Source organism: Saimiri boliviensis, chromosome 2 (genome assembly GCF_048565385.1).
Source record: "Saimiri boliviensis isolate mSaiBol1 chromosome 2, mSaiBol1.pri, whole genome shotgun sequence".
Classification (NCBI taxonomy): Eukaryota; Metazoa; Chordata; class Mammalia; order Primates; family Cebidae; genus Saimiri; species Saimiri boliviensis.
The window spans coordinates 239924540-239946107 of record NC_133450.1 but is presented as its reverse complement, the minus strand read 5'-3'; the positions used below and the strand labels follow the sequence as shown (position 1 = coordinate 239946107).

Here is a 21568-nt window from a genome sequence, read left to right as displayed (position 1 = left end):
GCCTCCTCCGTCGAGACACTGCAAAGGATTAAACGGATTCATGTTCAAGGCATGTTCTCATTATGTGCAGCCTTCACTAAAAGTAATTAGAACTTGGCAGATATTCTTTTCGGATGATTAATAGACCATTTCCACTTCTCTTTTTGGGAGGTCAGTTACCAGTTACCAAAAATGAAACACCTGCCTTTACATCAACGTGCTGCTGCCGAAATGTAGCAGGATGCAGCTTTCACAAAGCTGTTAAATACATCTGTTGTGCAAAAAAAAAAAAAAAAAAATGGGGCTCGATGTTTACCTAAGTCCTGAATAAATAGGGTGGATTTCAGGACACAACTCTGATTAAAAACTTCTCCCTAGGCCAACATGATTTAAAAAAAACTAAGCTAGTTAGCTATGTGTCATTTATAAAGACTAAAAATTTGATATAGCAAATGGTCATTTGGTGGTATTAAACATGTCTTGTGGAAAGCCTGTCCCAATCTGAATTCCAGTTAATGCAATGACTATTTTCCATACTCGGATTCAGGGAGAACATATTCTCTGTGGCTGAAATGAACCAAATTAGCCGTTATGTGTAGTATTAGGGAGGACGTTGTATTACCTGAACATCTTGTTCCTCGGCCAGAGTTTACTGTGCTATCTCAAATGCCTCCCAAGAGGGGCTCGGTAAACTTGATCTATTCCCGTAGCAGCGCCCATTGTTTCTGTATGGGGAGTCCTTGTCATCTTCAGGGTGGGAACCCTGACGCAGAGTCAGTGACTGAACTGGGGTTCAGAGTGGGGTCCTCAGGACGGGGCTGTCCGATTCTCACTCAGATGACTCCTGCCAGCTACTGGGGTCCAGACCTTGTCACCAGCATTACTGCTGTCACCCTTCAGAAGTTTTCAAGGGACATTTATGTCTTTAATTTACAGATGAGGACACACAGCCTCTGGGGTTTCAAGCGACTTGCCAAGCCAGTCAAGTGGGCAACGGGAAGCCCTCTCTAAGGAGCAGTGGGAGCGGGGTCTGGCCTGGCGTGGCTCTCCCTCTCCTCTGGGAATGGAGCCCGCATTCCCCACCCAGGTCTAAAAAGGGAATTCCTGACTCTGGACTCCCAGACGTAAGAGCCAAGCTCCCGGCCTCGGCTCACCCACGGAGGAACCCACAGCAGAGTCGGTGTTTCGCGGAGGGACCACACAGCGCAGTTGGTATCTCTGTGCCGTTTCCAGATCCGGCCCACACTGGCCCAGGAGCTGAAGCCAAATTACAGAATCCAGCCACACTCAGCTGGAAGGAATTTCGGGATGGCCTCTGCTGGTGCAACACAGCCACCGGGACAGCTTGTTAAAGCCCAGATTCCTGGGCCTCACTCCGAGATTCTGATTTAGTAGGTCTGGGGTGGTGTTGGATTCGGTTTTCTTAGCAAGCTTCCAAGGCAGGCTGATTCACGTACCACACTTGAGTAGCACTGGCCTATGTCACCTTGTCTGAAGACGGACTGGCAGGTGTCTTAGGGCCAGATAGCAAATATGTTAAGTCTCTGCAGACCAGAGTCTGTGTTGCAGCTACTGAACTCTGCCGTCGCAGCAGAAGAGCAGCCATCGACAGGATGTGTGGCAGTCACCTCGGCTGTCCCCTCATAAACCTGTGCAACAGCACGTGGCCGGCCGGCTGTGGTTCGCCGATCCCTCTGCAGCTCGCCCATGCGCACGGCAACGCGGGCCTTCAGTTCAGGCCTACCACGCCTGGCTTACACAGCTGTAATGTGGGCGTGATACTCCTGGTCGTATTTTTCTCCAAGCCTATGAGGAAACCATTGCTTACCAGGTTCTGTATCAGGTTCAATCAGTTCCATGTGATGCCTGACACTGTTTAGAAGTATGACCGCTGCACTGATGAGAATCGTCTTTGAATTTGGCTTTTATTTATGTTCCCTCATTATTAGGCACCACATAAGGGAAATTAGTACGCTAAGAGAGATGACAGGACTAATTTCGAAGGTTACTTTAGGAAGTTTCTTGGTTGAGACAAGCAAAAATAGGGTAGAGTGATAAGAAATTGCTTAATGGGTACAATGCACACTATCTGGGTGATACATCCGTGTAACAGAACTACACTTGTACCCACTATTCATACAACACAAAAAGGAGAAACAGCTAAAACTGTCTCTATCAGACAGAACAAAAAAGAAGTATCACAAGGTCAGCAAGATGAAACCACAGTTTATGATGGCTCTAAGCACCAGCCGCCTTTCCCAAGAATTTTAAAGAAAAAAAGCATTCTACAAACAAAGATATAACCAACAAGTTATATTATTTTTTATTCATGTTAGAATTTCTATCAGTGTTTGAACATTAATATTTAGAGAGTTTGTACATTTTCACCTTCCAAGGTTTGAAATGAGAAGCATGCTAGGTCACCAGTGGTAACTAATCAACAGTTCACAATCGCATGAATATCCACTCTGCTCTCACCACTCTCTTAACACTGTCAAACATTTTCTTTCCTTGCTGCGATTTACAATGAAAACTGTGCCCCACTCATGTCTCAGCAAAGTTCCAGACATTATGGATTCATCACATATAAATTCTTTAAAAATATACTTCTGTCGAAAGACTTGACAACTACTATGTACACTACAAAAATAAATCTTCATATAAATAAATTATATGGCATACTTTTATCTTTGTAATTGAAATGACACAAACTCATTTCCACCAAAATTGGCAATGAGACCCAGTTTGAATATTTATTTCCTTTAAACTCCTTACCCTAAAACCTACCATGAGTCTTTAATGTAAATGTTATATACTCTGAACTATTTAACATTAGTAAGCACTCTATACAAATAAAAATTCTGTCCAAAAGTAAAACATAGCTGTAATGTTTCCAATAGAAATAAAATCCCTGCATTTTTTTTGTTATAAACTGGCATGACAAATACTGTAGAGGAAAACATTCTTATGATACAAAATTATAAATATCAGCAAAATTCTTAAAAAAAAATTAAAACATCCAAATGAACAAACAGGACAGACAAAATAAAACTATTGAGAGAGAGAGAGAGAGAGAGAGAGAGAGAAATTCTAATTCCCTGCCAGCCCTCCAGTTCTCCCTTTGCCAATGTGACTATCAGAGAAAGTTCTACACCGTGCAGAAATCAGGGGCCACACAGACTCCGGTGCACCACGAGCTGGACTCAGTAAGGAAGCGAGGGTACGCCAGGAGCCAGAAGGAAGTCGACTTCAGAATTCTGCATCATCCCTCTTCCACGTAGGGCATGTTTTCTGAGCAGAGATGGGTGGCAAGCTGGCAGACCATGTGGGTGACAGAGAGGCACCACGACAGCAGTAGGCAGGTGGCCAGGGTCCCCGGCAGAGTCACACACATATACACCTGGCAGCCACGAGCAGCTCCCAATCAGCATCTTAGAGTTTCGTGGTGAGTATCAGGGTCCGAGGTGACACACTGCGGGCGTTCCCGGGGGCCCATGCCCTTCCGTTAAGGTTTCCCACACGATTTAAGAGGGAATAACAGGGGCTGCCACTTGTGAGCACCTCACAGTAGCTTAGGCTTTAGCGCTGCAGGAACCCTGCCCTTTCCTCTGATTTCTTGTCTGTAGCAAGGCGCTGGTGTTGATTTGGATGCGGAGCTGACACTGGGTGCTTCCCTGACATTTGCTGGTCTCTGGAGGAGCCCACACCTCAGAGCAGAAGAAGAGAACCAGTATGGAAACAACTTTTAAAAACTGCCTGGTAGCGAGATCTGCCCCTGCCAACATCCTTCAGTGGGTATGTCCACCCTCTCGCTCTCCCACATCTCACTGAAGGCACTCATGGGGGGAGGAGGGAGGCGGTGTTCGGATCTGTTTAGGAAGTGTGCACCCTACACACCGGTGTGTGAAGAATCCCTCCGGAGGTCATATCCTACGTAACACCTGCCCCGGTACCGCCACAATGCATGCTCACTGTGTATTTTTAAAGAAAGATACAATCAGATCCAGAAAGCCTCAACCAGCGGCTCCATTTAAGAGAGGGAGTTTAAACTCCACGGGCTCCAAACATCATTTCTGGGTTGACTGTGGCCCAAGAGTTAGCCGAACAAGTTTCTCTACCTGTGACAGGGCCATGTCCACTCTTGAATTTGGGGGTGTTGGGGGACGGGTCATGTGTGTGTTGGTCGTGAGAGGGGCTCAACGCTGCATGCTTTTTAAGAGTATATTCTCACGGCCCAGCCAAGGCTCTCCGCTAGGCATGTCACCCAATTCTTTATCACCCACGATGATGAACTGATGTGAGCCCCATGCCCTGAGGTTCCAGCATCCATCACAACGATCCATGAGAAGGAGCTTATTCTCCTGAAGCACAAATCGGGGTCCTGGATGGCAGCCAATGATCGTAACAGACCCTGTGGACACGAGGAGAGTCTTGCTTTTGCTGGGCAGATGGGAAAGGACTGGGCAGATGTTTAGGGCCAGCCCTCACCAGCACAAAGTAATACAAAGATGTCCTGATGCTTCCAGCCTGACTAGGTCAGAGCCTACTCAGGGTTACAGACAGGACAGAGAAACAGAACAAGACAAAAAGAATCACAGTACAGTACATGGTGAAGTCACACACGTGTTCGCACACACAGCCAAACAAGAGGACCACGCTCAGCTACACCTAGAGAAGCCACCAGGGTTAACGTGCTTTCTTCATATCTGCTCATTAAACAAAAAATTATCACGCATAGCGTGTTTGAAAGTTAACAGTAACATTTCATTCTACCACAGGGTTGTGATATGCAAATTTAAAATATTTTAAACAAAAACCTTTACAAAATAATCCTATTACATAAGCAATATTTGCATAGAATTATACAAGTAAATTACACAATATTTAAGCAGCAGCAACATATGCTGAAATTTAAGACTGACGAAGCTTGGTTGCGGCACGGGGCCCAACGCACAAATACGGACGGGCCCCCCTGCGGCCTCCGCACTCTGGGGCAGGAGTGGAGAAGCCCCAGATCATACTACTTTACAGCCTTCCTTCCTATATTACACATGTGTACACCTCTTAAATATTTATAGAACTATTTCACAAAATAATACAATCGGTTACAGTAACAGTGAACTGCTATCCTGGCGCAGGGCGTCTTCCATAACTCCAAGCAGTTCTCTCTTCAAGCAGTACTGGAAAGAGGTGGGGGCGGGGGGTTTCCAATCTTTGGCCTCTTTGCTTCAGAATCACCCTTTAAAAAGAAACAAAAAAGCAAGCTGAGCTAAGAGGTGTGCGGATCCACATTAATGAGGGACAAAAGCTGCCAGCAGTGAGCTCGGGGCTAGCAATCAGGAGGGTGGGGTGTGGGCCTGAGGACCCCGGGGGGCTGCCTGGGACCTCTCCCTTCACCTGGGGGCTGCTTACATAGATGCGTTCCCAGGGGAGCAATGAAAATTGGCAACTAGGTAAAGGGTGGTGCTGCTCTGTCCTTGTCCGCAGGTCAGCGGCGGGAGAAGAGAGACCCAGTGTGGGGCTGGACTGGCTCCCCAAGGATGACAAAGCTTGACCACATCAGCTCTGCCCTGGGATAAAAAGGTCACTGGGGTCCAGCGCAGGATGGGCCTGAGCGCCGGGGCCCCTCAGGGATGCCGAGAACCCCGGGAGAGCCTTGCCTCCTCTCCGCCTGGCTCTGGGTCCCTCAGCTGCACGCACCTCACTTGGAGCTGCTTCCCCGGGGCCTCTCCTCACACTCCACGTCCTGCAGCTCAATGACTTCCACCTTTGAATCCCTCCTCTCACGCCGGACGTGGAAAGGCACGTGGGGGTCCTCGAACAGGCCGTGGTCAGTCTCAGGGTAGCCTTCGTAGCCCGGGCAGAGCCCCCCTCGGGGGTTCCGCCCAGACCCTGGGACAGGCGGCGGGTGCACGGCGACCGTCACGGAGGCAGAAGCCGTCACAGTGGTGATGGGCTGGCAGTAGCCGGGCACGGAGCTGCCCATGGCAGTGGATGCTGGGTTCCGAGGGTTGTGAGAACGGGTCCCGCGGGGGCCCCAGCGGTCCCTATTGCTAGGGCCAGAATACCCTTCAGTAGAAATTTCAAAAGCGTCTCTGCGCGGTCTATAGGGGGGTGGCCACAAGCCTTCTCTGGGGGGGTTCCTGCGGGGCTGCTGGCCTTGCCGTCCGGGAGGCAGGGACCCTGAGTCCAGGTGGGGTTGCTGTCGTGGGTTCGAGGGTGGGTGATGCCTGGATTCGGGAGGGACCACCTGCAGAGGGTGAGGGGGGGTTAGCAGGGTGGGCAGGGTGCTGCCTGAGGCTGGGCATGGGCCCTTGCAGCTCCCACATCTCCCACCCAAAGGCTCAGTCAACCCTCAGGAACCAGAGGGGGCCTTCCACCCACAGAAGAAGAGCCCGTCCTTCTAACAGCCTCCAGGACCTGGCAGAGGAGCGCCTTGTCTGAATCCCGGTTCCAGGCTTTCCCCAACGCAGCTGGCCGGACGCTACTGCTGCTGTCCATGAATGTGGGCTGTGGTCGGAGCATCCAAGCTGCCGCCCCCAGCCACCGACTCCCCACCCTGCTCAGTGCTGCAGGTCCCGAACGGCCCTGCTCCTGAAGCTGCCAAACGTGCGGCCCTGGCCGGCCTGAGTGCAGGACGCTCGCAGGACCGGCTGTGCCTACTCCGGCAAACAACAGACATGTGGCTGCTTATGTTTAAATGAACTAAAATTCAAAATCCGGCTCCTGGGTAGCCCCGGCCACATTTCAAGTGCTCCACAGCCACGTGTGGCCGGTGGCTCCCGTCCTGGAGAGCTGAGAGGGCATTTTCATCACCGCGGAGGGCTGTGGCGGGCAGCCTGCTCCATCTGATTGTTAGGAATCTGGTCTCTGCGTCTCTATACAAAGCACAGAGCAACACAGTGGCCACATCAATCAAAAGGACCGTGACCAACTTCAAAGTCGTTCAGCTTGTACCTATTTTTAGGCTCCCGCTGAACAAAACCAGATTCACACTGCAGCTCAGCGGGCGTCGTCACGGGGGGCAGGGGGAGGACAATTTAGGTTATTTGGTTGGCCTCTCTCTCTTTCACGGAAGGGCTGCTCCGGCCTGGGACTGGAATACCCATTTCCTGGAGGGACGGCAGGGGGCCCTCAGGGGAGCAACGTGAGCCTCAGAGCCTCCCTGAGTTTTGGCGCTGAGCTCCTGGCCTGGGGGGCGGAGCCCATCCCGGGACACAGGGCAGAGGGAAGGACCCAGGCCCTTGGAGCCTCCGAGGAGGGGCTTCCAGGCTCCTGGTGACCTCGTGAATCACCGAAGGCTAAGAAATCAGGGGTGGGTCTCAGCCTCTCTGCTCCTTCCTGCCACCTGGAACATGAGCTTGGAGCCACAAAAGCTGTGGTGAAGTATTTAGATGATAATAATTAATGTTGTATCGAGGGCAATGAAACTTAACAGGAAGGAGAGAAGAAAAAAATCTTGCCTATGTTGGCAATAAAAATACCACTACAGTTTCAGAAAATGTCACTCTAAAATGACATGCACCTTAAGCAAAAAAAAAAAAAAAAAAAAGGCAAGGAATGCTTTATCTCCGGCCTTTCAAGCCCAAACTGTTCTTACCCCGGACAGAACAGATACCATTGCTTTGCACAGTGACATTACCGGCCCCTGCCCCTACCCCTTTTTTTTCATCTCTTATGACATCAAACCACAGGAAGACAGCATTTTTAGAGCTGAAAAAGAGTGAAATATTGGCAATTTCCTATGATTTGACCTAGCCTGCACTTTATCTCTGTATCCATCTGCCTGTGTGACGTGCTGCTTAGAGCAGGCAGGAACCCCGCTGGACCACGAGGCCCACTACCATGGGTGGAAGATCCCTCCCCCTGTTCCCCAGGGTCACTTACAGTAGAGTGGGCAAAGACGGGGTTTTCTGTGGCTTCCACGATCACTTGGTGGGCAGGGCCTCTCACGCCCTGCTGGGCCTCGTAGTGCCGAAGCTCCTCACTGAGGCCTGACACTGTCGTCTGGGAACTGTACTCGGAGTCGGAGGAATCAGACCCGCTGTGCATGGGACCGGGGGGCACGGCGAACCGGACCACGCTAGGGGGTGGCTCAGGCGAGGGTGTGGGTAGGCGGTTCAAGCCGTTGGCTGGAGACACCTATTTGAAGGGATTCCATGTTAAAAGTGTTCTTGTTCATTTACCTGCTGGCCACACTCAAAAGTTCAAAGCACGGAATTATTCAGGGGCCTCTGTCACCTGCCCTGGGGCCCTGCGCACTGTGCTGCATTAACCCACCTTTCTCTACTACCTGGGACCCTCAGGTCCCGCAGCTGGAGCAGAACTGCCCTCTGCTCCACACTGGAAAGGAGGGATGTGTACTTTTTACCCTTGTGAAGTCCAATTGTACATCTCAAGGGGAAAGTCTTCTTTTACTGTATATAAATCTGTGAGGCTCAGGCTGCCAATCAGTTGATTTAGAGAAACCAAACCAAACCAGCCATATATCCCTCAAAGCCGGTGCAGTGACGAGGAACAAAGCCATCACTTTGAGACGTTTACTGAAAAACAATCAGCAGGTGGGGACGCGCCTAAGTGTCTAAATGAAGACTGGCACGGGAAACACGGCCTGCAGCTGGCCTACACGTGGGACACCCCCGTGTCACTACTGACCTCAGGATATGGTCCAAAGAAAGACAAAAGCACAGGAAGCAAAACCAGCCCGTTGAGAACGCCGAGGATGGTGAGGATTGCCAGCACAGCGAAGAAATACCTGCGGGATCAAGAGGAAACAGGAACGCGCGCTGTGGCGGGGGAGATCGCACCACCCTCTGTGTGCCAAGCGCGGCAGCACGGCAACGCCAGAAATGAACAAAACCCACCCCGCTGAAAAGGCTGTTATCTGACTGCAGCTCACATTCAACACAAGGTGCGTTTTTGTTTCTGTCTCTTTACCTTATGACTCTGAGGACTGCATTCCACAACCCAAAGTGTTAGTTCGTGAAGGGAAGGAAAAAAAAATTAGCCTGTTAATTTGCCGAACTCTGATGGCATGTAATGTTATTTATGAGTGTGTTACACAAACACAAAAATATGGAATGTGAGCTGAATGGCAGGGCAGACTGAAAGCACAAACACAATGCCGAGGGGCCCCGCTCAGGAAAACCCAGCAGAAGCAAACAAATGAAGTGAAGGGTGTAGAATTTAAACAATTTAGCCCAGGAGGAAAAGCAGCCCACGTCTGCAGGCTGCTAATCCACTGTGAAATGCTTCTGCATCTTACGGCAGAATCTCTAATTAAGTCTCTAGCGTATCAGGTAAGGCTTTCCCTGGGCTTTCATTAATCACAACTTTCTGCCTAGAATTCTGTGAGTTCCAGTTTTACCAAATAGCTCCAACTGCAACCTTTTTAGAACACAGGAACCAGCTTTCTGCAAAGAAAATGCTGCCCATTCTGTGGGAGCTGGGGCATTGTGCTGGGCGAGGGCGCTCCACAATGGCGGTGCTGCTCTGCGGGCCAATCTTTTGTTGAACAATTTAGCATCTCTGAATACTCTTGTTTTGCGTCAGCCAATTCAAACATAAAGGCCGCAGCACCATGGCAGAGGAGGAGAGTGCACAAGCAGTTCTGCTCTCCCGCCATTGAGGGCTAAGGTCTGGAATCCATCATGAATACCAAGGTAAACCTGTCAGCCAGGGACAGCCTCTGGTGGACACTCTGCATGGCTGGAGGGCACGGATGCCATGCAGGGATGGGTCTCTGGAACTAATGATTTCTAGGGCCACTCTGATGGAAGTGGGCTGCGGTTGGGGACAGGCTCAGGATGTTCTGGGAAGAGGGAGAGCAAGATATCTGCTAATGGCCCTCTGGTTCAGAAAACGGAACAGGCAGCCAATGCTGCCATGTCTATATATGTTCTGACATCAGATTAAAGAAGAGAGAATCCCTATAAAAATACAAATACCTCGCAGCTATTGTAAACACTAGAAACTTCTGAGCTGCGTTAGTAAAAACCAAGCAGCCAATGTCTTGCTCTAATGTAAACTGCTGGAACTTTCGGCTGGGGCAAATAGCAGCAGCAGCATTAAGACATTTGCATCCCATCCATCTAGCTGAAGCGTAAACAGACCAATTAGATTTCTGACGGCTCAGCATATACAGTATCGCTCATTTATTTGACCCTGGTGCGGCCTTTATCAGGTTAATCCATCCTGTTCTAGGAAACGGGAAGCCCTTTTAAGTGCTTGAAAGAGGAACCCTGATCCTTCTGGACGGGAACAACCCTGGGTGAGAGAAGCGCTCTGGGATTCTGGCCGCCAGGTTCCCGGCTGGGGGCTCTAATTCAGGCTACGTTTCCTCACAAGCCTCCGCCCCACAAGGCTCAGTGACTCTCCTCTAACGCACGAGATCCCAGCACACACTGCATTTGCCCCTGGTTGGGCCTGTGAACTCGTCTCTGCCCCTAAAAGACCCTAAGCTACCCAGAGAGGGATATGGGGCTCCCCATTATGTGCTGTTGAGCAAATGGCACGGACAGGGTAATTGTCAGATTCGCACTAGAGAACGTCAATACGCAGAAGAAACTCGCACTTGATATCGGGCTTTCGTATGACAGAGATAACGTGCTAGCGCTTGAAAAAGTGTATACCAAGAACGAAGGAAAAGCTAAGATCAAACTAAGGACTAAAATAAAACACAGACCAAAACATTGAACTACGCTGGGCAACTATCTATCTGGTATTGGCAAACAGGAATTTAGGACCTGGCTTGTCGGCTTAGCAGCAGTCTGTGCTGAGAAGTCCATCTCCGCGGACGCTGTGGGGAGGTGGCCTCCCACCACCTGCCCCGGGAAATCTGCCCTGCACTGAAAGAGCCTCAGGTGATTCCTAAGCCCATCAGGGTGAGAAGCCCTGGTCGACAGCAATTCCACTTCCCCATTCACTCTCTGCAAAAACTACAACAAGCAAACTTGGCACTCATTCTAGGAAGGCGGCCTCCACGATGCCAGACTGCCCAGTGAGCTCTGCCACAGGCCAACCGATGAACTCATGTTTTCCCCGTAATAAAACTTTGGCTAAAATTTAGCTGAAACCCTCTTCTTTTTACTTGAAGACAAGAAGCCTATCTTTCTCTTGCGCACATGAGCACACAGACACACAGACACACAGACACACACAGACAGACACACACAGACACACACAGACAGACACACACAGACACACACACACACTCACACTCAGTACTGAAGCGTGCCAAACAAACCAATCATTTCTCACATCTGGTTCTGCCCTGTCATGGTTCTAATCCTGGACTATCTTTTACTTACCGGCGATTCTGGCCTTAGCGCTCCATAAAGTAGCAGAGTTCCATCCAAGAACAGCTACCTCACAAAGCCCTGCTCAACAAAGCAAGGGGTTTCTTTCTCTGCAGTTCTCAATTTATTTTCAAAAGGAAAACTCGCTGTGCTTTTATATTTCCCTAAGTCATATTCTTAATTAAATCAACTGAAAATTACTTGCCTTGAGATCCAAACTAGGCTTAGATTCCCAAAAGCTGATACCAAAGTCCAATGCTAAATGCTTCGTAATTGTGGGGACTCGAATGTGAAATCTGGGCACATCATTTTCACTTCTTAAAAGAATACCATCAGGTGACAATTTCAGGTATTTTAACTTTCTACAGTTCGAAGGAGAAGAAGCACAGGTCAAATCTGCCATCTCTTTCTGCCAATGTTCTAATCCGAGACACCAATAACAGGCCACCTATTGGGTGACCTGTGGCTTCAAGCTGCGGAGCCAAACCCCTCTATCTTCTGTTTTGAAGATATTCCCCAAGACAGCTCTAGAAGAGAGCTTGTCTTTATACCTCGGAGTATCTCTAAGTTAACAAGTTCAAAAGAAAGCAGAGTCACAATGAAGAGATGCTGCAATTTACCAGACGCAGAAGGAAATAAGCAACGAAGATCACCTGTCTCCTTGCACACGCCTGCCTACCTGACAATGAAGTCGAACTCAGATCCCGCAAGCATGAGCACTCCCAGCAGAGTGGACACAGCGCCATCCAGGACGGGTGCAAACATATGCTCCAGGGCAAGCACAGCCCTCCGGTTCTTGTCGCCGATGGCCGTCAGAAAGGCCTGTGCAATGAGGATGTTCACAAGATCAGGTTCCTTGACTTCACATGGTAAACGCTCAGCTCCTTCCTAAATGCTACGAGCTCTCAAACTGCTCACATCTTACTATTTTAGCTGGTGGAACGTGTAATCCGAGTAGCTCAACTAGCTACACCTAGACTTATACTAAGATGACCTCCTCACGGCACTGCGTTGCATTCGGTGTTGACAGAAATCTTGAGCACAGTAAAACCAAAACTATATAAAAATGGACGGAAACGTCCCCTTTTCACTGCTACTTGCCCTCAAGTTTCCTCCCTTAAATGATCTCACATCACTCATACGTGAGACCTCTGACTCCCACAGCAACAGTACTCTGGCTAACGCACTGGATGGCCAGGGACTTTGTTCAGTACCTCAGCCGATCAGGTGCTAACACGGTTCCTCATAACCACGCAGAGCTGAGACCTTCTGTCACGGTTCCAGGCAGTGTTTGCAGTACATCTAAGTACTATGAAAGTACTGCAAGAAACACACGGGACTGTGCATTTGAATCAAGCCCTTTCTAACTCTGTGTGAACACATCCCTGCCTCTCCTGCAGTCCTAAAGCTCTCCTAGGCCAGGAATGCAGTCGATACTAAATGGGAACTCTGCGGAGTAAATTCTGGAAGATCTGCCTGTTGGCCCGAACGTGTGGCCCCTGCAGGGAGTGTTGCACCTGGCACAAGTTCCCCCTCAGCAGTTCGGGCTGTTCTGGGATATGCCAAGAGGAGAGGGCTGGGTGTCTCTGGCAGGATGTGTTCCTATCCCTTACCTGTGGAAGGATGGGAATGCTCATTCTCCTTAACAGATGAAAAAATTACAGGTATACAAAGGTGTGCTAAGAGTTTTCATACTTTTCTCTGAAATAGGTTCTACTCTTTCAGAGTTGGTAAAGACAACTCAATATGGCTGCCTTTTGCTTTTGGGAGGAAGGCACTTGGGGGTTTTCAGCCGCGCTGCCTTGTGTCGTATTTGGGCCATGAGGCCGTAAGGGCCAAGTCGTGACTAACCTGTTGCATGCTGCTTCTGTGTTTCCGAGGCAGCAAATGAATGGGAACCCACTGATTTCCTAAAGATGTTCATGAAAGCAGAGTCTTCTTCACAGCCTTAGTCTACCATTTTACAAACCGTGAAAAGAGCAGGGGCCGCCTCCTCTAAATGCAATTTCACATACAGGATCAGAATACTGAAAATGACTTGGACTAGACAGAGGTCCTAGAGTTCAGAGACTGTAGCTGGCACTTCCGTGGTGAAAGTCTGCTCTGGGATGCCCCTGTGTGCCACGCTGGTTTCCAAAAAAGGTGGTTTCCATTTGCATCAGAATAAAGTAACTCGTGGATTCTTAACTCGCATGCAAATTTATCTCCCTTTTGAAGAACTGTATTGGAATTATGGGTTCCCTAAACTCCAGCTGGCATGCTGTTCTTTTTGAAAAAGATAAGTCCCTCCTCCCAGCTCAAAGGAAAAAAATAACTTGAGCAGGCTCAAAATTTAGAGAATACTATTTCTATATTATTGGCTTTTTATTATACACTGTGAAAAAATGGGATAACTTCAAGAAAGCATTCCTTCCAAAACACAGAAAGTTTACAACCTCGTGATTGTGTAATCATAGCCCTGGAAAGACGGCAGGAGGCACAAGGCTGCAGCCTGTGTGGAGACATGCATGTGCCGTGTGCTGAGCCCAGAGAGAATCCATGCTGGAGACTGTGAAAGCAGCCTCGGAAGTGGCAGGTGCCAGCCCAAGGCTAGGCTTCCTAGCTAAGGTATTCCACACGTTGCTATTGATTCAGTTAACACATTTATTTATTGAATGCCTACTGATAACCCCAAGTTCTTAGGCTGTAATCTGCAGATGGAACAAAATTTACACAGTTGTGAGGGTTTAGACGATTCTTTGATAAATGTACACAACGGATTTATCTCTTGGATTAAAGATTCCTTCTGAAGTTTAATTACCTCCCACAAAGCATTCACAGGGCAAGGCATAAAAAAAAGAGAGGAAAAAAAAAATGTCTGCTGAAAGCCTCACGGGTTCCCTCACTTTCTGCTGTCATGAATGCGAGGCTGGGAGGTCTGAGGAGCGGGAGGGCGTGGGTGGAAGCGCCAGTTCCCTGGGGGTGAACCCTGGCGCCTCCCTCCACTCCTAAGCCCGAGGGTACTTGCTCGGCTGCCAGCTCACCTCACTCTCAACGATGCCAACCCCAAGCCTGTGAGTGTGGTCTCATTGTATCCGCACTGTTCCTGTTGCTTTTAAAACTCTGTGTATGCCCACCCCCATACTCGCCACGTAACTCGTCTTATGTGACAACGTCAGGAATCGTGGGGGGTGATAATGACAGTCAACATCAGGCGAGCATGGTCCTTCCAGGCCCCTCCAGCACACCAACGCTGCACTGCCTACGGCTGACAGGGCCCGCCACCATGCACCTTCCACACCCCTCGAGGGAAAGGAATCCAGAAACCTTGCAGGCTCTCCCAGGGGAACCCTGTACCCTGAGACCTTTTCGCTACCACGGCACAGGGAGAATGCCAAGTTTCCCACTTAGAGACAAACAGAGCCAGAGGAAACGGGTTGTTTTTCACAAAGTTTTTGCTTCAAACGTCTCCCATACCAAAGCAACGTGAACGGTGAACTCCACTCCTATGCCAACAGAGGCGATCAGGATGACCACGGGCACAGCGCTGAGCTTGATTCCAATGAGGCCCATCATGCCGAAGAGCTCGACCGTCATCAGCGCCAGGACCATCACCTTGAGGAGGGACACGGGGGTCAGGGGGCGGGCACGTCACCCTCCAGGGCTGACCACAAGGGAGGTCACCAGAGAGAGGGCTAAGGTGTCCTCCGTTCAGATCAAAACAATGGACTGACTTGCTTTGACTCTGGACGCTGCCTTCCCTTCCTAATTGACCTTCCCGCTGGGGAGGGAGACTGTGTAGGACAGCTCACGGGTAAAGCTATAGAAGGCAAAGGGGAGCGTTATAATGCAAACTATTTTCCAATATACCTTCTCCAGAGAGCAAAAAACATACAGAGCAATCCAGGGGCATCACACGAGCCTGGATGCATCACTTAGCTATGAATTTCACATAGTTTGCAACAAGATCAATTGCTCCTTTTGCTTGGGTCTTAATCATCAGAGACTATCCGGGAACCCATCTTGAAGTTTTTGGTTGCCTCACGCTCCATTCTAAAGAAAGCTGATAGGATAGGGTGAGAGAAAGTTCCTGTGCGTGGAAGTTGTTTTGCTTTTGTGGGTGAACCTGCAGGCTAAGCGAAGATGATCTGGGGGCCAGGTAAGCAGGGAGGTCGTCTGACGTGTGTCGGGTTACAGGACCCCTGACGAGACGGGGACAGCTGTGGTGGACTGAGCAAACGGTTAAATCCAAGGAAAAGCGTCTTGCCTTTCATCTTTCTTGTAAAAATTTGGGGGGAAATGGCAATAAAATCTGTGAGTTAGCTTTGGAGTTTCTTGGTCCAAAGGGGAGAAGATACAAATAAACAAGGTACCCAGATGGAAGAGAAGGAGAAAAATGATCTTTCTTTTCTGGGGGTGGGCGGCGGGCAGAGGTGGAGGGAGGGGAAGGAATGATGAAAGATGGACATCAATTGCTAAGTGCCATGAAAACTCTCACAGACTAAACATTTACCTTTTAACGTACCTGCTGCACAGACTCATGGTGCAGACACAAAATCTGGTCTCTGTTTTTATAATTTTGGCATTTTAAAGGCTATACCATAGTTCACAGAATTTAAACACTGCCACGGTTTTATTAGACTCTACATGAAACTTACATCAAATCTGAGAGTATTTTGGAGAAAGGAGGCCAAAAAACAGGTTCGTAATATTAGTTTATCATTATCCCCCAGGACTTAAAACACGCAAACCCACTTCCAAAATCATTTTCTCCATATATCACTGTCCTGACTTCTCTGATTGCCCCTCATGTTCAATGTAGAAGAACCGGCTATGTTATTATTAGGCCTGGGATGACGTCACAAAATGGCATTTTTCAATTAAAGAAAAAATTAGCTACGCTTTGAGTGTTTTGATTTAATAAATGCTCAGAGCCATGATGGAAAGTGTGCTTTAAAAAGTCCCCTATCTTTCCACAAAAATCCTCAGGCTAAGAGAGGGCCTAAGAATAAGGCCATTAGAGGGTCTACCTTAGCCACGGACCTCACCACCTCGAGTAGAATAAATATATGATGGATGATGCAAGCTATACCCTCCTCCAGAGGCCCAGACATAAACAACACTTCCCGGCTGCAGAAAGAGCTATGCTGAAAGGAATTTGACTTCCACAAAGACCCTTATGATACACTCACAATGATCCCGGCCGTCCAGGGGTTCAGGAGGAAGATGGCGCACACGAGGAACGTGCAGGCCAACACCACGCTGATGAACAGCAGCAGCCAGTGGCGGAGGCCGATGTACTGCTCCCAGAAGAGGAAGGGGTAGCCGTTGGGGTAACTGGACAGCCCCAGGCGCGTGTAGTTGCTGCAGATCGCCCTTACTTTTTCAATCGCCTCCACGAAGTCTGAGGTGTCTCGCAAGCCGTTGAGGTAGAAAGGGAACTGGGCGTAGTCGATGGGCTCTGCTGCCGGGACTGGACAGAGAAGGGCACAGGTTAGGGGCAGGCCTGGCGCAGGGGAACGCCACCGTTTCGATGGAAAGAGAACTTCGCATGAAAGCCCACTGGCCTTTCTTCTTATACAGGATACGAAGGAGAAATAGTGCTGATCATGGCCTCCAGGCCTTTACGACCTTCCGATTTGGTTTAAAAATGTTTAAATCTATGATCTTTGTATTTTTTAACGTTTGATTTAAATCTGCCAGCAGTCATTCTTTGTGAGGGTTCTAAAAACACCAGGCTTAAATTTCGGGAACACTTTTTGTTCCCTTGACACACACAAAAATACCAAGTTCACACAGTTTTACCCAATCACTTGCAAAAGCAAAATAACTCCAGAGCCATGCTTTCCTGAGAAAAATGCTTAACTTATCCTTTTAGTGACTGAACAAACTTAAACCTTGTATGCTTCTTTTCTAATGCAATGCTAAGTCTTCAGCAACAGGGGAAGAAATCCTTAGACAACAAGCATTTAGTTACTGCCGTTGTGTGTTCCAGACCCTCTGGGGTCATTCAGTTGACTTGCTAAACATGATTTGCCCTATTATAATCTCAACTATAAATTTTCATTAAGACAAGCCTTGGCTGCCTGCCACACGGCTCTGGGGTTTAGATCTGGGGAAGCACAAGTCGCCGAGTCTCCGGCCATGTTTGCAAGGGGATCCGTCTTCTTTCTCACATCCTCCCTTGGCCCAATACCCAAAGCATACACTACTAGTGTCACCACCAGAAATGCAAATGAAACGCACACAGAACCACCTTTCAAACGCGGGGCTGAGAGGTGAAAGGAAGAGGACACTGCTGTCTACAGACTTTTCTGCTCTCGTTTAAACAGCTTTGACGGGGTGCAGGTGCTTGGTGGCTTATAGGAATGACCCAATGTGCCAAAAATCCCTTCAACACCAGAGTTGACAAAGTTAAGATAAACATATAAGCCCCAGCGATAAAACTCTGCAATAGTAAAGTAACACTCAACCTGGAGGCGTCCCCGGCATTCACGGGGAACAGCTGGCACGCGAGAGCAACGCCTAATGAACGTCTTAGCACCGACGCTGCGAATGGAGACGAGACACTTATTTCCCAACGTGACACAGTGCGGGGTTGTACTCCATGACACATCGTCTGTCTCCCAGAGTTTTAAACGAGAAGAAATAGATTGTTCTGTTTACACTTTTGAACCCTGGGTAGTGTCGACGAACGAAGGCTGTTGCTGAGTTTGGAGAACACGGGAGGGAGGGTACCTCTGTAAGCTCCCAGACCCGCCCCCCGCCACCGCCCGGCACCACCGTAGAGCGCTGCTTACTTCTCAGCCTGGTTTCGGGCATGTAGTCGGCTTTGTCATGGACCCATTCTGGTCGGTGAGGCCGGATGTTGGCCTGGGAGGCGGCGTACGCGACGGGGTCGTTGCTGACCCAAGCCGTCAGGTAGATGTAGAAAGCGCTGGGATTAATGATGCCATCTGCATCCACCAGACGCTGTTTAGTCAACTACAAAAACGGGAAGAACAGAGGCCTTTGAGGATGAGGTTGGGGGTAAACACACTTCTGCCTCGAGAGCACAGAAAGCATTACAACAAAGAATAGAACGCCCACTGTTGAAAGTGTCGAAAATCCCATCAGAACACCTTTGATTTCTTTCAAAGTGCACTTATCGGACGATGCAATCATCGGTGTGTTTATAACAAACACAGTTCTGCAGATGGCCCAGGAATTGGCTGAACCAATTAAATCTGAATGCTAAAAGACCGTCTGCAGCCAAGGCAGAGAATGAGCAATCTGGAGAAACATATTTATAGGAGGGGAAGGGGGAAAAACCTGGCAAGAATCCCCATGCACGTCTGTGTGCAGTTAACCTCTGTTGTTAACACTGAAGGAAATGCCACCCAGTAAATGGAGGAGAGCTATAAAAATAAAACAACATCTGTATAAATTTCGCTAACACTAGCCTCCTATGACCTGTGGATTCAAAAAATGCCCAGTGCCGGAAAGTGCAAGGGACGAGCACACACCCTCAGCCCGCCAGGTGATCTTATTCCCGGAGGTCGTCATGCTGGGCACGCTGCGTCCTCTGCAGGAGGGCTTGTGGGCTCTGCTGAGGTGGGGAGCTCTGTGGGACTGAGTGTGTGGATGGATATTTTATATACATAGAGAAGTTTTGTTTCCTGTTTATTTTAGATTCAGGCCTCATTCCTCGCTTTGGGTCTTTTTTAAACAAAATGAAAAACACCAGTGACAGCGGCTCATAGAGAAGGAGTGAAGGAAGAAGGAGCAGGGAGGAGAGTGAGAACTGGATTTCGGGGATCTGGATTCAATTAATCCACAGGATATGTAACAACTGTATGTCCTCAACTATCCCCGGAATCGCACAGCGTAGCCCGTGGCCTCCGTGTGTGCGGCACGCCTCTCTCCGTCCTAGGAGGAGGAAGTGCTATCTGGGACCTGGCCCCGTCCCATTTGTCCCACAGTGCCCCTGGTCGCTCGCCCAGCCCCGCTGCCTGGGCACCTCCCTGGTGTCTCTGAGGCAGGCTCCTCTGCCCGCATCCTTGAGAAACATGACAGCCTGCCGCCTGCTGCTGTGAGAGGAGTTTCACACTCCTTAACAACTCTGAACAATGTACTTTGTAAATCTGTCACCTTGAATGCCAGCAAAAAAGGGGAGACAATAAACAGAGCTGCTGAGATCATTAGCATGACGGTTTTCTGCCTGAAGGTGAAGCTAGCAAGCTACAAAGAGCGAGGAAGCCAAAGTTGCCCGGGCCCCGTGCAATCTGAAGAGTCCAAACACACTCCCGAACACGCCTGCGGAACCCAGAGGGGTATGCTGGAATCCAGTGGCAGGAAGATGAGGCAAACGCAGGTGGAGAGTATGATTCCCAAACAGAAACAGTTATGACCGAAGGAGTGAGCAGAGGGGCACAGCTGCTCCGATTCCAAGGGTGTGCATTTCCGTGTGCTTCACTCATCACAGAGCGATCTGCCTACTTCTGGGGCCAGGAAGACCCAAAGATCTCAAATGTAACAACTCCTCCCATCCTTCTATCACCTCTCCAATCTCCTAACCCCGTCACCTACCCCAAATTCTGCTCATCCAAACGACCGCTACCCAAGAAATCTGTCTTTCCAAGCCTGAATACAATCAAGTCCCACATGATACCAAGTCCTAGAATTGAAATAATGACGTAATGCTGATTTCTAACACTGGAAAGAGCCTGCACTGTCTTAGCTATACTTAGTATTCTGACGATTGCTCTGGTAGTAGCCAACACGCCTGTCCCCATTTCACAGATGAGGAAACGGAGGCGCACTGGCTTGCCTGAGGTCACGCAATTAGCTGGTGGGAGGAGGTGAATTCGAGTGACCCCATATTCCTTCTACCAGCTCCCAGTGCCTCAGGTCTCCAGAAAGCACAGGGCGGGGTGGCATGCCGTCAAGCAGCCTCCCCAGGGCAGTAGCCTGGCAGCCTGGCGGCGCCCTCGGGTGCCCAGCAGCTGGGGTACCTGGCTGATGTCGATGGGCTTATCGCGGCTGCCGGTCTGCACCAGGAGTTTGTAGGCGAGGACTCCATCGTCTGATCCATTCTTGTAATTGTTTGGCATGATTTTCCCGGTTTCCCAGTCACTGTCAAACGCATCCTGGAGTCCTAGAAAAGGCAAATGATTGTAACACATTGTAACTCGCAGCCAGAAGGACCCTGGTCCTAGGGGGGTGGGCCGAGGAGAGTGAGCAAGGCAGGGGACTCTTAGACGTCCATCAGAAACACACACCCACTGTGACAGAAAGCACTGGACCTTTCATGAATGAACTGCAGCTGCTTCAGCCCCTGCTCCAAAGGGGGAAGGCGATGATCTCCTTCTATGAAACAAATACTCGTATTTTAAGAAAGACTACTCTCCTCCTTTCTCCCCCTGACAATCACAGAAGCAGCCAACAGCGCGAGGGAAAGACACACACCAGGGTCGTTAACCGCTTCGTGCCACTCGGGGTGCTAAGTCATGGGTTCTTCGACGCAACCAGAAATTCCACGCGGAGCGGAAAAAGCACATTCAAACCCCCAACTTCAAACGGCAGCTCAGCTGCTTCTGGAGCCCGGGGTGAGCGAACACGATTCTGTCAATTTGTTCCATCTGTTCGACTTGTGGAGCGCACACAAGCTGTGGGATCCGCTGCCAGGTTGTGTAAAGATCACAGCCAACACCCCTTCCCGCTCCCCTGCGCTCTTCCTCTCTGCCACCCTTCCCGGGGGAGGAGGCGGGAAGGCGCGCCCGTGCGCAGGGAAATACCTCGCAGGGCAGCTTTGGATCCCATTGAGAACAGGAAGCCACAGGCCAATACAAGGAGGCTCTGTGAGAGCAGATGACAAACCACAAGCCGGGGAGGGGGAGGAAAGAGCTTTCTGGGCCTGGGGGATGGGCGAGCCCGCCAGCCCGCCACACACAGCTGCGCTTGGCCTCGGTAATCAAAACCATCATTACAGACCTGACGGTTTGGCTGCAGCTGTAAAGAGATAAGCGTGTTGGAAGAGAAAACAGGGCCCTGGTGACCCGGCCTTAGGGTCTTGCGCGCTGGCTGGCGTGCACGCCCTCCGGGACACCCCCACCCCTCACCCCCCTCCCAGCCACCTCCCAAGTAGAACTCCCAAGCCCCAGCAGCTCAGGAAACCACAGCTTTTGAACGAGCTGTACATGTATGGGTTGGACACGGCCAGTAAGAAGGGAGAAGGGTTTATTTCATTTCAGGACATGCCTTGGATGACTTCAAAGACAAAAAAAAAAAAATCTGGTTGCGTTAGTGCTCAGAATGGTTAAGCTCTTGGGGTC

At 49.7% G+C, this 21568-nt stretch overlaps 1 protein-coding gene across 1 annotated transcript in view; it reads right to left on the bottom strand.

Moving 5' to 3' along the window:
• Positions 1 to 2279: 2279 nt before the first annotated feature.
• The window catches only part of PTCH1 (patched 1), a 62082-nt gene continuing 42793 nt past the window's right edge, over positions 2280 to 21568 (bottom strand). The window contains exons 16-24 of the mRNA XM_010348764.3: positions 20249 to 20391; positions 18056 to 18239; positions 16448 to 16728; positions 14733 to 14870; positions 11956 to 12098; positions 8635 to 8734; positions 7867 to 8121; positions 5680 to 6229; positions 2280 to 5218 (exon numbers count right to left, since the gene is read on the bottom strand). Coding sequence (XP_010347066.2) covers positions 5681 to 6229; positions 7867 to 8121; positions 8635 to 8734; positions 11956 to 12098; positions 14733 to 14870; positions 16448 to 16728; positions 18056 to 18239; positions 20249 to 20391 — 1793 coding nt within the window. The 3' untranslated portion in view covers positions 2280 to 5218; position 5680. The remainder of the gene's footprint in view (positions 5219 to 5679; positions 6230 to 7866; positions 8122 to 8634; positions 8735 to 11955; positions 12099 to 14732; positions 14871 to 16447; positions 16729 to 18055; positions 18240 to 20248; positions 20392 to 21568) is intronic.